This window comes from Anomaloglossus baeobatrachus, chromosome 4 (assembly GCF_048569485.1).
Source record: "Anomaloglossus baeobatrachus isolate aAnoBae1 chromosome 4, aAnoBae1.hap1, whole genome shotgun sequence".
Classification (NCBI taxonomy): domain Eukaryota; kingdom Metazoa; phylum Chordata; class Amphibia; order Anura; family Aromobatidae; genus Anomaloglossus; species Anomaloglossus baeobatrachus.
The window spans coordinates 566,921,159-566,937,165 of record NC_134356.1 but is presented as its reverse complement, the minus strand read 5'-3'; the positions used below and the strand labels follow the sequence as shown (position 1 = coordinate 566,937,165).

The 16,007-nt window shown below is 49.0% G+C and overlaps 1 protein-coding gene across 1 annotated transcript in view; it reads right to left on the bottom strand.

Moving 5' to 3' along the window:
• HACD3 (3-hydroxyacyl-CoA dehydratase 3) overlaps positions 1-16,007 on the bottom strand; it is a 58,242-nt gene that overhangs the window by 26,091 nt on the left and 16,144 nt on the right. The window contains exons 2-6 of the mRNA XM_075346036.1: positions 14,066-14,105; positions 13,896-13,972; positions 13,623-13,787; positions 2,529-2,580; positions 1,143-1,253 (exon numbers count right to left, since the gene is read on the bottom strand). Of these exons, the coding sequence (XP_075202151.1) occupies positions 1,143-1,253; positions 2,529-2,580; positions 13,623-13,787; positions 13,896-13,972; positions 14,066-14,105 (445 nt within the window). The remainder of the gene's footprint in view (positions 1-1,142; positions 1,254-2,528; positions 2,581-13,622; positions 13,788-13,895; positions 13,973-14,065; positions 14,106-16,007) is intronic.

Genomic DNA, 16,007 nt, shown 5'->3' with positions numbered 1-16,007 from the left:
TTTTTTTTAAATTTTATTAGCCTCCTTAGGGGACTATAACGATTAGCAGTCAGATCGCTCTTCCATTTCTCCAGATCACAGCTACACAGCTCAGATCTGGAGAAAAGCAGCTTTACTCTCACACACGGCAGTGTGTCGGCAGTGAGAGAAAGTGACTCATGATAGGTACAGGAGTCATCACATGACTCTGTGCTATGATGGCAACCACTGGAAGTCACGTGATCACGTCACGTGACTTCCGCTGTGGCTGGGTAAGTTATGCTTATGGTGGCGCGCTGATAAATCTCGCTGTCAGATTTTGACAGCGAGATGTAAGGGGTTAATAGGCGCAAGTGGAATGCTATTCCACTTGCGCCTGGCAGGCACACATGTCAGTTGTTCAAATCAGCCGACATGTGCGCGGATCGCTGCGGACTGCCCACGGCAGAGATTAACCTCACACGATCCATGACGTACCCAGTGCGCCATATGTCGTGAAGAGGTTAAGACATGCCTGGAAAAAGAGGATGTGGGATAAACCCAATGCGTTGCTGCACACTGTGGCATTTTGTCTATTGCGGATATGCTCTGTAAGGGTATGCACCCACGATCAGGACTCACTGGGTCCTGAACGCAGTGGGTCTTGACCTGTGGGGCCACGAGTCTCCTCCGCAGAACGCAGGAGACCGCAGCTGCTCGTACCCACGATCAGGGTTCAGTGCGTTGCAGTCTCTCACGTGTGTTCTCCCTATGGAGGATGCATGCGACTCTGCAGCAAACAATTGACATGCTGCGGTCTGGAAAGATGCACCGCAGGTCAGTGTTTGCTGCGGAAAAAACAAGCACAGTGAGCACGGGATTTCTAGAAATCCATCCACTCTGTTTGTACTGTACAACGCAACATTTTGGACGCAGCTGAAGCATGCAGCGTCAAAAACGCTGCAAACACTGATCATGGGCACGCAGCCTAAAGGCTCTGGTTTGGCATTTTGGGTGGTGCCCACCTGTCTTTATTGATTACAAATGACGAAAGTCTCACTGACCTCTCCGCTTTACCAACCTTCATACTATGGGTTTAGGGGTCCTACAAGAGAATGGGGGCTTTCAAATTAGATGACATATATAATCAGTGAGAGCAGATTGGAAAGACTATATTTGCCTACCTTTTCCCAAAATGAAGAGCCGGACGGTCATATTGACAAATATCCAGGAGAACCCCAGGAACTGTACAAGATTATACATGAACAGATATCCACGCTTCAAATAGAGGAAAGCTGTGAAAAAAAAGAAGGAGCAGATTATAAAAATACAACACTTGGAGATAAAAGGGAATCTGTCAGCAGTTTTTGTGCTGCCTAATCTGAGAGCAGCATAATGTAGAGAAAGAGACCCTGATTCCAGTGATTGTCACTTACTGACCTGCTTATTGTAGTTTTCATAATAACACAGTTTTAATTGGCAGGAGATTATCACTAGAGGACTATAAAACTTGCTGCCATGTAGTCCTCCATATAGATAAGCTCTGTATGTCTCTGCCCGCAGCATCAATTGGAAGGTTTCTGCCTATGCACGGCGTACTTTGAAAGCTGCCAATCAGTGGTGTGGATGAGGTTATACCGAGCTCAGAATCAGAGAACTGATAGATCTGCAGGAAATAAAACAGGTATTTTATCAAAACTGCAGCAATAAGTGATACATCACTGGAATCAGGATCTCTGCACCAAAATCATGCTGCTCTCAGATGGGTAGGAAAAACCTGGCAACAGACTCCCTTGAAAGGGTTTTTCTCCATGAACAAACTGCATTTTAATCAACAGATCTTGGAATAATAACAAGTTCTACAATGCGATGTGATGTTCCGAGATAATCTTATATAAGTGCTATGTACTGTGTAATGGCTGTGTCTGACCGTACAGGGACATGGTCTGATCATACCATAGCTCCTGGGCAGGGGAGGAGGTAACACAGAGCCATTACAGCAAAGGATGGCAAATAAGGTTTTGTTTAAAGGGGGGGGGTGAAGTAAAACATTTTTAAAAAAACAGACAAGGAAATATTTTACCTCACAAAAAGAATCATCTGTGATCCCATGCTGTAATGTCTTTATGCTCTTACTTCCTCCCCTGCCCAGGAGCTGTGGTATAATCAGACCATATCTCTGTATGGTCAGACACGGCCATTACACAGTACACAGCAGAGGCACAAATTTCTCAGCACAGGAACATTTTTTTTATTTAAACATCCAATTGGGGAACTTATTATTATTAATATTATTAATAATAAGATCTATTGATTAAAAAACTACCTTTGTTCTTCGAAAAACCCCTTTACGTTCAGAGGTCAGACATCAATAATCAGACTGTTTCCATTCAAACAGATTGTCTGTATGGAAGGTCATTGAACAGAACAGGAAAGAAACAGCAGAACCGACTTCCTATGTCCTGCCAGTATCTGGGACCATGGTCCTTCTCTGTCCACCAGAAGTTCCAGACAGGCCGGAGGAAGTGACAGTAGCTAAAGATTTACATTGACCCTTCTTCAGGACTTACGATCTTCTCGGACTCTAGATTCTGTTCTGATTTTCGATATTCTCTCTTGTTCCTGGAAGATAAAACAAAGCAGAAATGTGCCTTATGCAGTCATGATTCTAAGATTAATATTTGCATAGGACTGGAACATGAATCACTCCATTGTAAGCATTTGCCATTTATCAAAACTTAAGGATATGGACCAGTCCCGAGACCACCAATAAAATCAGACGTTACTGTCAGGGGCTAGTAAAAAATGACTCAAAATGCATCACATGAATCATATGGGTCTGCAAGAACCACTCCGGCTCATAGACAAGTAGCATGTAATAGGTTATTAGTCTTTTCCCAAAAACCCCCCGTAAATGTAAGTATTACTGTTGTCCATATATATATATATATATATATATATATATATATATATATATATATATATATATATATATATATATATATATATATATATATATATATATATATATATATATATATATATATATATATATATACATACATACATACATACATACACTGTATATGGAGCCGTGGAAGCACAAAGGTGCGAAACGACTCGTCGTCTTCCGGCGTTGTGACTGTGTCTTCACCCTCCCCCACCAACTCTACCCCCTGGTATGAATTTTGAATAAATACTTCATCTGGATGCCGCTGAGTGCTGCCTATTTCTGTCTCCCTCTGGATAGAGATTATATATATATATATATATATATATATATATATAAATAATGTACAATGCTCAGTAAAAATGTCAGAAACCCTTGCATATCACAGTGTATCCCAAGGTCAATTAAACATCCTGGATCTGTCCAGTTAGGAAGCGTAAACCATTCTGGATTTAGATCAGCTTTGGCGCACATTGAGTCACATTGGGCATAATGCCTAAACAGAAAAGGATTCTGCAGGTGGTGGCCACAAAGGATTACTCTCTGCTTGTCCGTCCTTCTGACTGATTCTTTCGGGGTTTGCATTGTGCTAGTGTCCTTATCACCACTGACCATGGGGCAGTTTTTGCTGCCCATTAATGTTGCATAGGTAGTCCAGCTTCTCCAGGATGGTACATCCATAAGTGCCGTCACATGAAGGTTTGTCATGTCAGCCAGCACAGCCTCAAGAGCATAGAGCAAATACCAGGACATGGAGAAGGACAGCCGGACAGGGCCATAAAAGGACATCAACCCAGTAGCTGGACTGATATATATATGCATTGGTGTGAGGACAGAGGTGTATCTAGGCTTTCCAGCACCCGGGGCAAGAATTCAGTTTGGCGCCCCCCCCCCCAAGCAATTTGGGTGGTCGTCATGTGACCAATCAATCACTCATATGTGATTTGCATACACAGTCATGTGGTAACGAGCTTCTCTTAATAATTCTCTCAATGTTCAATGAGAAACGTATGAAGAAAAGCTAATTGTCACATGCAAGTATGAAAATCACTTATGAGTGGAGTGGCCATGTGGTGACCAGTGAGCAGAGCTGAATTGTGACAGTGGGTATATTACACGCTGTTAGAACTGAGGATACTACACTACTTAATTTTGTAATTAAAGGGATTGTCCAGATTAGAGATGAAAGAAGGGAATTTTGTTTACTTACCGTAAATTCCTTTTCTTCTAGCTCCAATTGGGAGACCCAGACAGTGGGTGTATAGCTACTGCCTCTGGAGGCCGCACAAAGAACTACACTTAAAAGTGTAAGGCCCCTCCCCTTCTGGCTATACACCCTCCCGTAGGAGTACGGATTCCTCAGTTTTAGTACCAAAGCAAGAAGGAGGAAAGCCAATAACAGTTTCAAAAACAAATTCAATCCGATAACAAGATCGGAGAACTTAAGAAACAACATGAACAACATGTGCACCCGAAAAACGAAACCCTAAGAACAAATAGGGCGGGTGCTGGGTCTCCCAATTGGAGCTAGAAGAAAAGGAATTTACGGTAAGTAAACAAAATTCCCTTCTTCTTTTTCGCTCCTAATTGGGAGACCCAGACAGTGGGACGTCCAAAAGCAGTCCCTGGGTGGGTAAAAAGATACCACATGAACGGGCTGTCAGACAGCCCTTTCCTACAGGTGGGCCACCGCCGCCTGAAGGACCTGTCTACCTAGGCTGGCATCTGCCGAAGCGTAGGTATGCACTTGATAGTGTTTGGTAAACGTGTGCAGACTCGACCAGGTAGCCGCCTGGCACACCTGCTGAGCCGTAGCCTGATGCCGCAATGCCCAGGACGCACCCACGGCTCTGGTAGAATGGGCCTTCAGTCCAGATGGAATCGAAAGCCCAGCAGAACGGTATGTGTGAAGAATTGGTTCCTTGATCCACCGCGCCAGGGTGGATTTGGAAGCTTGCGATCCCTTATGCTGACCAGCGACTAGGACAAAGAGCGCATCAGAACGGCGTAGAGACGCCGTGCGAGAAATGTAAATCCTGAGTGCTCTCACCAGGTCCAACAGATGTAAACCTTTTTCAAATTGGTGAACTGGATGCGGACACAAAGATGGCAAAGTGATATCCTGATTGAGATGAAAGGAAGAAACCACCTTGGGAGAAAACTCTGGAATTGGACGCAGTACTACCTTGTCTTGGTGAAACACCAGGAAGGGAGATTTGCAAGATAACGCCGCTAGCTCGGACACTCTTCGAAGAGACGTGACCGCCACAAGAAAAACTACTTTTTGTGAAAGCCGAGAAAGGGAAACCTCTTTCAAAGGCTCGAAAGGCGGCTTCTGGAGAGCAATGAGAACCTTGTTTAGATCCCAGGGTTCCAATGGCCGTCTGTAAGGAGGAACGATATGACAAACTCCTTGGAGAAACGTGCGTACTTTAGAAAGCCGTGCCAAGCGCTTCTGAAAGAATACGGATAGCGCGGAGACTTGACCCTTAAGAGAGCTAAGCGACAAACCTTTTTCCAACCCAGACTGCAGGAAGGAAAGAAAAATTGGCAATGCAAATGGCCAGGGAGAAAACCCTTGAGCCAAGCACCAAGCTAAGAATATCTTCCACGTCCTGTGATAGATCTTAGCTGAGGATGGTTTTCTAGCCTGTCTCATTGTGGCAACAACTTCATGAGATAAACCTGAGGCCGCTAGGATCCAGGACTCAATGGCCACACAGTCAGGTTCAGGGCCGCAGAATTCAGATGGAAAAACGGCCCTTGAGACAGCAAATCTGGACGGTCTGGTAGTGCCCACGGTTGGCCTACCGTGAGATGCCACAGATCCGGGTACCACGACCTTCTTGGCCAGTCTGGAGCGACGAGAATGGTTCGATGGCAGTCGGACCTGATTTTCCGGAGAACTCTGGGTAACAATGCTAGAGGTGGGAACACATAGGGGAGTCGGAATTGCGACCAATCCTGAACCAAGGCGTCTGCCGCCAGCGCTCGGTGATCGTGAGACCGTGCCATGAAAACTGGGACCTTGTTGTTGTGCCGTGACGCCATCAGATCGACGTCCGGCGTCCCCCAGCGGCAACAGATCTGCTGAAACACGTCCGGGTGAAGGGACCATTCTCCTGCGTCCATGCCCTGGCGACTGAGAAAGTCTGCTTCCCAGTTTTCCACGCCTGGGATGTGAACTGCGGATATGGTGGACGCTTTGCTTTCCACCCACGTCAAAATCCGCCGGACTTCCTGAAAGGCTTGGCGACTGCGTGTTCCCCCTTGGTGGTTGATGTACGCCACCGCCGTGGAATTGTCCGACTGAATCCGAATCTGCTTGCCTTCCAGCCATTGTTGGAAGGCTCGCAGAGCAAGATAGATTGCTCTGATTTCCAGAACATTGAGCTGCAGGGTGGACTCTTCCTGAGTCCACGTCCCCTGAGCCCTGTGGTGGAGAAACACCGCTCCCCACCCTGATAGGCTCGCATCCGTCGTGACCACTGCCCAGGACGGGGGAAGGAACGACTTTCCCTGTGACAATGAGGTGGGGAGAAGCCACCAACGCAGAGAGTCCTTGGCAGTCTGAGAGAGGGAGACAGTCCTGTCGAGGGACGTCGATTTCCCATCCCATTGGCGTAGAATGTCCCATTGTAGAGGGCGCAGATGAAACTGCGCGAACGGGACCGCCTCCATTGCTGCTACCATCTTTCCTAGGAAATGCATGAGGCGCCTCAGTGAGTGCGACTGGCTCTGAAGGAGAGATTGCACTCCTGTCCGTAGCGAACACTGCTTGTCCAGTGGAAGCTTCACTATCGCTGAGAGAGTATGAAACTCCATGCCAAGATAAGTCAGAGATTGGGTCGGGGTTAGATGAGACTTTGGAAAGTTGATAATCCACCCGAAACTCTGGAGAGTGTCTAGTGCCACCTTCAGACTGTGTTGGCATGCCTCTTGAGAGGGTGCCTTTATAAGCAGGTCGTCTAGATACGGGATGACCGAGTGACCTTGCGAGTGCAGAACAGCTACTACTGCTGCCATGACCTTGGTGAAGACCCGGGGGGCTGTTGCCAGACCGAAAGGTAACGCTACGAACTGCAGGTGTTCGTCGTGTATGACGAAGCGTAGGAAACGCTGATGCTCTGGCGCAATCGGCACGTGGAGATACGCATCTTTGATATCTATTGATGCTAGAAAATCTCCTTGAGACATTGAGGCTATGACGGAGCGTAGGGATTCCATCCGGAACCTCCTGACTTTTACGTGTCTGTTGAGCAACTTTAGATCCAGGACGGGTCGATACGATCCGTCCTTTTTTGGGACCACAAACAGATTGGAGTAAAAACCGTGACCTTGTTCCTGAAGAGGGACGGAGGTCACCACTCCTTCCGCCTTTAGAGCGGCCACCGCCTGCAACAGAGCATCGGCTCGGTCTGGTGGTGGAGAAGTTCTGAAGAAACGAGTTGGCGGACGAGAACTGAACTCTATCCTGTACCCGTGAGACAGAATATCCCTCACCCAACGGTCTTTGACGCGTGACAGCCAAATGTCGCCAAAGTGGGAAAGCCTCCCACCGACTGAGGGTGTGGGAATCGGAGACTGCAAGTCAGGAGGACGCCGTCTTGGCAACGGTTCCTCCGGCTGTCCTTTTTGGGCGTGACTGAGACCTCCAAGAATCTGAGCGTCTCTGGTCTTTTTTGACGAGGCGAATTGGGACCTGCCCGGTCCTCGAAAGGACCGATAACCAGACTGACCCTTCCTCTGTTGGGGTTTGTTTTGTCTGTGTTGCGGTAAGGATGAGTCCTTACCCTTGGAGTGTTTGATGATTTCATCCAAACGCTCTCCAAACAATTGGTCACGAGAAAAAGGCAAATTGGTTAAGCACTTCTTGGAATGAGAATCTGCCTTCCAATGTCTCAACCACAGGGCCCTACGCAAAACAACGGAGTTGGCTGACGCCACTGCCGTGCGGCTTGTAGCGTCAAGAACAGCATTAATTGCGTACGACGCGAATGCCGCCATTTGCGAGGTCAATGGTGCTACCTGCGGGGCAAATGCACGTGTGACTGAGTCGACTTGCACAAGCCCGGCTGAGATAGCTTGGAGTGCCCATACGGCAGCAAAAGATGGCGCTAACGACGCTCCAATCGCTTCATAGATGGATTTCAGCCAGAGCTCCATCTGCCTGTCAGTGGCATCTTTAAGTGCCGCTCCATCTTCAACTGCAACCAAGGATCTAGCTGCAAGCCTGGAAATTGGAGGATCCACTTTTGGACACTGGGTCCAACCCTTGACCACCTCAGGGGGAAAAGGATAGCGTGTATCTTTAAGCCGTTTAGAAAAACGCCTTTCCGGATAAGCGTGGGGTTTCTGGATTGCGTCTCTAAAGTCAGCGTGGTCCAGAAAAGTGCTTAATGTACGCTTAGGATATCTGAAATGGATTCTCTCGTGCTGCGAAGCTGACTCCTCTACAAGAGGAGCTGGTGGGGAAATATTTAACATCTTATTGATGGACGCTATAAGATCATTAACTATGGCGTCACCATCTGGTGTATCTAGATTGAGAGCGGTCCCAGGATCAGAATCCTGATCAGTTACGTCCGCCTCATCACCCATAGATTCATCTCGCTGGGATCCTGACCATTGAGATGAATGTGAAGGCCCCTCATAGCGAGCCCGTTGCCTGGGGCCATCGTCCGAGTCAGAGTCTTCACCCTGAGGTGTATGTGCCCGTCCCGGAGCTTGGAGGTAATTCAGCTGAGGGGGACCAGGGGGCAATGATTGCACAGTGTCCGTGGCCTGAAGTACAGGCCTAGCTCGCAATGTGTCAAGAATTTGTGACATAGTGAGAGACATTCTGTCAGCAAAAGCTGTAAACTCAGTTCCTGTCACCTGGACAGCATTCACAGGTGGTACACCCTGGGTCACGTCCAGCAGAGGTCCCGACTGTGCAAGTGCCGCAGGGGCCGAGCACTGCACACAATGGGGGTCAGTGGAGCCTGCCGGTAGAAAAGTCCCACATGCGGTACAGGAAGCATATAATGTCTGTGCCTTGGCACCCTTGCGTTTTGTGGACGACATGCTGTTGGCTCTCTGCAATGTGAGAGAGTCTATAGCCAAAGGGCGACCAGCGCTATGCAGTACAAAGTATTTGCAGGAACAAAATACTAAGATTACTACTGGCACAAGAGGGGGTGAGCCCTGAGGGCTGCTTACCGCCCGCTGAATAGCGGGTAAGAGGCGCAGAATTCCTTGTCTGGGTCTCCCTGGCTCCCCTCTGCAGCTCAGCGTGTCAGCAGGAATGGCTGCCGGCGTCTGTGGAGAGGGGCGGTCCGTGGGAGTTCCCAAACAAAAGTGCGGGAAACAGTGTCCCCTCTGTGCCTATTGTGAGGGCTGGAGTATGTAAAAACGACTCCAGCCCTCAGCGCTGATGCACTGACCAGCGTCCCGCCCCTCTCCTGACTGGCAGGTCTGGGGGCGGGAACGAACGGAACTAGGCCGCAAAAGCCGGGGACTCGAGTTATCAGCGCGGCCGCCGTAAAAGCGCGGCCCGCGCTGAAGTCCCCGGTGCACCACAAGTGCCAGCCGCGCCGCAGTCCCAGCGGCCGGCGCGACCGTTTCCCAAAAGTGTGCCTGCTTCAGCGAAGCTGAATGAGGCCATGGCACAAGCGCCGCAGCGCTGATGTCCCCGGCGCACTACAACACCCAGCATGCTGCGGTGTGAGCGCCAAACGCACGGGGACACAGAGTACCTTGAGGAAGCAGGGCCATGTCCCTGATGTACTCCGCTCCATCCAGCATCTTCTCCAGGGGCTGTAGATGGAGCACGGTCTCAGTGCCTGGAGACCAGTAAATCCCACTTCACCCAGAGCCCTGTAAAAAGGGATGGGGAAGGAATCAGCATGTGGGCTCCAGCCGCCGTACCCGCAATGGGTACCTCAACCTTACAAACACCTCCGACATACAGTGGGGTGAGAAGGGAGCATGCTGGGAGCCCTGTATGGGCCCTCTTTTCTTCCATCCGACATAGTCAGCAGCTGCTGCTGACTAAAAACAATGGAGCTATGCGTGCGTGTCTGACCTCCTTCGCACAAAGCTAAAACTGAGGAATCCGTACTCCTACGGGAGGGTGTATAGCCAGAAGGGGAGGGGCCTTACACTTTTAAGTGTAGTTCTTTGTGCGGCCTCCAGAGGCAGTAGCTATACACCCACTGTCTGGGTCTCCCAATTAGGAGCGAAAAAGAAATCTGCAGTGACTCTATTCGTGACTTCAGGCTTCTGAATTCTTACAATGTATGCTTTGCACACTTTTAGGATTCTCCGGTGCCAGTGACGAGAGTGGACGATCATGTGAGCACAAGTATGAGATTTGTATACTTGTGAGACAAAAAGAGAAACTTTCAGCTCACCCATTCCATGTGCTCAGATTTCCTTCTGCTGCTCGGGCTGCAGGTGCTGTTACCTGTGTATAATGAAGAGGGAAAAGTTCTGCCCAGCGCAAGAAGGAGAAATACGTCAGTAAATTTCCAGGTGCTTTATTCTGCTTGGTTTCCAATAAAAACGGTCATATAAACATATGAACAGTTAAGACATGATCCTCCATGGATATTGACACAACAGCGACGCGTTTCGGCTACTGGAGTGTAGCCTTTGTCCTTTGTCAAGTCATTTGTATACTTGTGGCCACATTCTGATTTGACGTGTCCGGCCTCAGTCAAACCATTTCCATTGAGCATGTCGGTTCAGCACGTGACCACATCTGTGTAAATCGCATACTTGCAGCTTCGTGACTTCCCTCTCTCACCGCCGGCACCAGAGAATCCTGACAGCGTGCAGTGTGCACACTGTGAGAATTCACAAGTCTGCAGTCACATAGATTGACACACAGTGTGACTGCAGGCTCATCACAAACTTGGACAACCCCTTTAATGCTCCTAACAAATAAAAACATAGTAACCCTTAACTTGACAGACGTCACAAGCCTTTATTAAAGAGATTGTCTACCACTTTAACACTGAAGGCCTTTCCTTAGGATAGGTCACCAATGTCTGATTGTTCAGGATCCGGCACCTGACACCCCCGCCAATCGCCTGTTCTAGTTGTCGTGCCGGTGGTGGCCAGAAGTGCTCAGTTCTGGATCTGCTCCATCTTCTGATAGTGGCACTAGATTCCTATTAAAATCAATGAGGCGGATGTGCAGTACCCGGCCACGGACACTATCAGAGGACGAAGCAGATCCAGAAATAAACATTTGCGGCCACCTGCACCAAGAACAATTGATAAGCGGGGGTCCCATTGTGCTCCCATCAGAAGCAATGCGCAAGTGGCACCGAGGCCTAATGATGGGACACAGTCAGTATCAGAAATAAACATTTACATTCAAGTACCTTATAGATGACGTTGTCTCGGAGTCGTTTCTTTCTATTCACCTTGTCCTGACGCCATGATGACTTTTCACATTCACATCTCGTCTCTGCAGATTTCCATTTTCTCCGGTCTTCTGTAACACATCCCATCACGATGCCCCTAAAAAATAGCAGAATAATTATAATACTTCTATTTAAAAATATCTGCCCTACACTGTGCCCCAGAATAAATAATAACCCCTCATTGTGTTCTCTGCACAAAATATGACCCACACACAGTCCCCTCTTATGGTACATGCCCCACACACTTCCTCTCCTTTCCATACTACTCTTCACACTGTCCTCTCACTGTATCACCCTATACTGCCCAGTCTTTATACTGTGCCCTCTTATTCAACCCCCTCCTCGCTATGGCCTCACACTGTCCTCCAATCCTGCCCTCTCTCCATACCACGTCCCTCCACTACCCAGTCTATATTCTGTGCCCCCTCACATTTTTCTCATCTCTTAATGTCTCCTCACTACTCCTGCGTGTCCATATACTTTTCCCCTCACTCCCCATCCTGCCCACTTGCTCCTCATACCATGTCACTCGTTATTCTGTGTGGTCAAAATTTCTTTCCCATTTGCTCCCCATACCATGTCTGTATACAGCAACCCTCCCCTCTCCCCATACATCACCCTGCATCCTCCCCCACCCCATACATCACCCTGCATCCTCCCCCTCCCCATACATCACCCTGCATCCTCCCCCTCCATCGCCCCTCTTCATTTCTCTCCCCATAATCACCCCTCATCATTTCTCTCCCCATATTGTGTCCAAAGATGTTTCCATCCCCCATCCTCTCTTCCCACCATACTGTGTCCAAAGATAGTATCCTCTCACCCCCTGCTGTGTCTAGATACTGCTCCCTTCCATCACCACTCCTCCATGCTGTGTCTTTAGATACTCCCCTACCCCCCCCCCCCCTCTATACCCTGACTTCCGGGTCAGCAGTGTGATCAGCTGACCAGATCACATGACCGCCGGCGCTCTGACCCGGAAGTCAGCGCCGCGTCACCGCTCCAATTGTCCTCGTGTCTGACAGATGCAAGGAGAATTGATCAGTGGGAGCCGCGCGCTGCAGATTCTATGAGTGCGGCTGTCAGCGTGACAGCCGCGCTCAGAGAGTGGCATCTCCCACTGCAGAGCGGCAACCGCAGCCTCCAGGGAGACTTTACACTGCCGCATCAGGCAGCCCGACAGCGCCCCCCTCACAGCTGCGCCCGGGGCAGATGCCCCACCAGCCCCCCCTAGATACGCCCCTGTGTGAGGAGGAACAGGAGGAGCACTGCCAGAGACCTACAAAATGACCTCTAGCAGGCTAATGTTTCTGACAAAATGTCAGGTCCAGATCCCATGAAGTTGGCATGAGGATCCGACATCATGTAATGTGACCTGTGCTCACAGTCAACCACCATTTGATTGGCATTTGCCAGAGAACACCAGAATTGGTAAGTCTGCTATTGGTGCCATGTCCTCTTCACAGTTGAGAGCAAGGTCACACTGAGAACATGACAGGTGACACATTTTATGTTTTCTGCAACATCATCCAGCATGACCAGTATGGTGGTGGGTCAGTGATGTCCAGAGGAGGCATATACTTGGAGGGTTCTACAAACCTCCACATTATAGCCAACAGTCCTGTGCCTGCTTTTAGGACACAAGATGAATCTCATAATCATTGTCAATCATTGTCAACACTCATTCAGTGGGCTTTGAGTTTCTCCTCGTAGTAGGACAATCCCTGACCTCATGTAAACAGAGTGTGTAGGTAGTTCCAGGAAGATGAAGCCATTGATGCCATTGACTGGCCACCCATGTTCCTAAGACCCAAATCCAGTGAAAAACCTTTGGGAAACAATATATTAGTGAATAGAACGCCACTATGTAAGCTCTTCAGAATGTCCAGGAGATTACTGATGATCTGATCCAGGTTTGGGGGAGGGGGTAAGGGAATCCCAAGAACACCATCCGCCACCTCAGCAGGAAAAAGCCGGATGTTGCCGGGAGATCATACAGGCATGCGGAGGCCATTTATGCTGCAGAGTCTGATTGGTGTGATGGAATTCATGCACATTGGTTCCACTGTGATTACGATATTACACATTGATATTGGGGTTGATTTGGAATCCGTTGGATGATTTTTGGTTACCATTGACAATTGCTACGTCATTTTGTTCTCAACGAATTACGCAACTGATATCAGTAAAGATTTACAACTTGAATCTTTTGTTCATCGAGATCCTGATGTTTAATTTATGTGTTAAGCAATATGTTATTTTTATAGTATTTGGGATGAAAATCAGAGAGCTTCTCCTACCTTCTCCCTGAGCTCCATCTCTGCATCCGATTCATCCAGCCAGCGGTCAAAGTCTGGAGACAGGAATAGTGGTTTGCGTTCCTGCTTGGTCAAGCGGGGCCACCAGTGGCTTTCAGTCTTCTTCACAATTAGGCTAACATGGCGCTGCGTGGACCGCTGCAGAATCTGTCCAGTTTCCATTCATGACAAAAGACAAGGCGTTACGGCTAATGTTACTTATGACCCTGATGACCAAACAGAAAAGAACATGCACTAGGGGACGACAGGACTTACCTTTGCCTTTACAGGTTCGAGGAAATCCAGTGAAAACTCATAAGTGTTAACCCCTTTAGCGCCATGTCCCAAAGCTTAAGGAAAGAAAAAATAGTTTTTGTCTTTTTTTCAAGGTCAAAATAACTTTTTTTTTTTTTTTTTTTAAATAAAAGTTTTTGATATTCACCTTTGAAAACACAGGACATTGTTGGTGATGCTGATGTCTGGGTTCTGCAAGACATAAACACGTCCATTTAGTCAGACTTCGACCAGAATATTCCTGGAGGGATTCTCTTTCTAGTGTCTCATACATAATAATAGCAGGACCGTCTGTGGGCATTACATCACCTGGGTTAAGGTTTCAGCTGGGAAGTTAACTTGTGGAAGGGAAAAAGCATCTGTCAGCAACACACAGGCTCCTGCAAGAGGTAAAGCAGCAGCAGACACAGGCTCCAGCAAGAGGTAAAGCAGCAGCAGACACACAGGCTCCTGCAAGAGGTAAAGCAGCAGCAGACACACAGGCTCCTGCAAGAGGTAAAGCAGCAGCAGACACACAGGCTCCTGTAAGAGGTAAAGCAGCAGCAGACACACAGGCTCCTGCAAGAGGTAAAGCAGCAGCAGACACACAGGCTCCTGTAAGAGGTAAAGCAGCAGCAGACACACAGGCTCCAGCAAGAGGTAAAGCAGCAGCAGACACACAGGCTCCTGTAAGAGGTAAAGCAGCAGCAGACACACAGGCTCCTGTAACAGGTAAAGCAGCAGCAGACACACAGGCTCCTGCAAGAGGTAAAGCAGCAGCAGACACACAGGCTCCTGTAAGAGGTAAAGCAGCAGCAGACACACAGGCTCCTGTAAGAGGTAAAGCAGCAGCAGACACACAGGCTCCTGTAAGAGGTAAAGCAGCAGCAGACACCACAGGCTCCAGCAAGAGGTAAAGCAGCAGCAGACATACAGGCTCCTGCAAGAGGTAACGCAGCAGCAGACACACAGGCTCCTGTAAGAGGTAAAGTAGCAGCAGACACACAGGCTCCTGTAAGAGGTAAAGCAGCAGCAGACACACAGGCTCCTGTAAGAGGTAACGCAGCAGCAGCAGACACACAGGCTCCAGCAAGAGGTAAAGCAGCAGCAGACACACAGGCTCCTGCAAGAGGTAATGCAGCAGCAGACACACAGGCTCCTGCAAGAGGTAATGCAGCAGCAGACACACAGGCTCCTGTAACAGGTAAAGCAGCAGCAGACACACAGGCTCCTGCAAGAGGTAATGCAGCAGCAGACACACAGGCTCCTGTAAGAGGTAAAGCAGCAGCAGACACACAGGCTCCTGCAAGAGGTAAAGCAGCAGCAGACACACAGGCTCCTGCAAGAGGTAACGCAGCAACAGACACACAGGCTCCTGCAAGAGGTAAAGCAGCAGCAGACACACAGGCTCCTGTAAGAGGTAAAGCAGCAGCAGACACACAGGCTCCTGTAAGAGGTAAAGCAGCAGCAGACACACAGGCTCCTGTAAGAGGTAAAGCAGCAGCAGACACACAGGCTCCTGTAAGAGGTAAAGCAGCAGCAGACACACAGGCTCCTGTAAGAGGTAAAGCAGCAGCAGACACACAGGCTCCTGCAAGAGGTAAAGCAGCAGCAGACACACAGGCTCCTGCAAGAGGTAAAGCAGCAGCAGACACACAGGCTCCTGTAAGAGGTAAAGCAGCAGCAGACACACAGGCTCCTGTAAGAGGTAAAGCAGCAGCAGACATACAGGCTCCTGCAAGAGGTAAAGCAGCAGCAGACACACAGGCTCCTGCAAGAGGTAAAGCAGCAGCAGACACACAGGCTCCAGCAAGAGGTAAAGCAGCAGCAGACACACAGGCTCCTGCAAGAGGTAAAGCAGCAGCAGACACACAGGCTCCTGTAAGAGGTAAAGGCAGCCAGCAGACACACAGGCTCCTGCAAGAGGTAAAGCAGCAGCAGCAGACACACAGGCTCCTGCAAGAGGTAAAGCAGCAGCAGCAGACACACAGGCTCCTGCAAGAGGTAAAGCAGGCAGCAGACACACAGGCTCCTGTAAGAGGTAAAGCAGCAGCAGACACACAGGCTCCTGTAAGAGGTAAAGCAGCAGCAGACACACAGGCTCCTGTAAGAGGT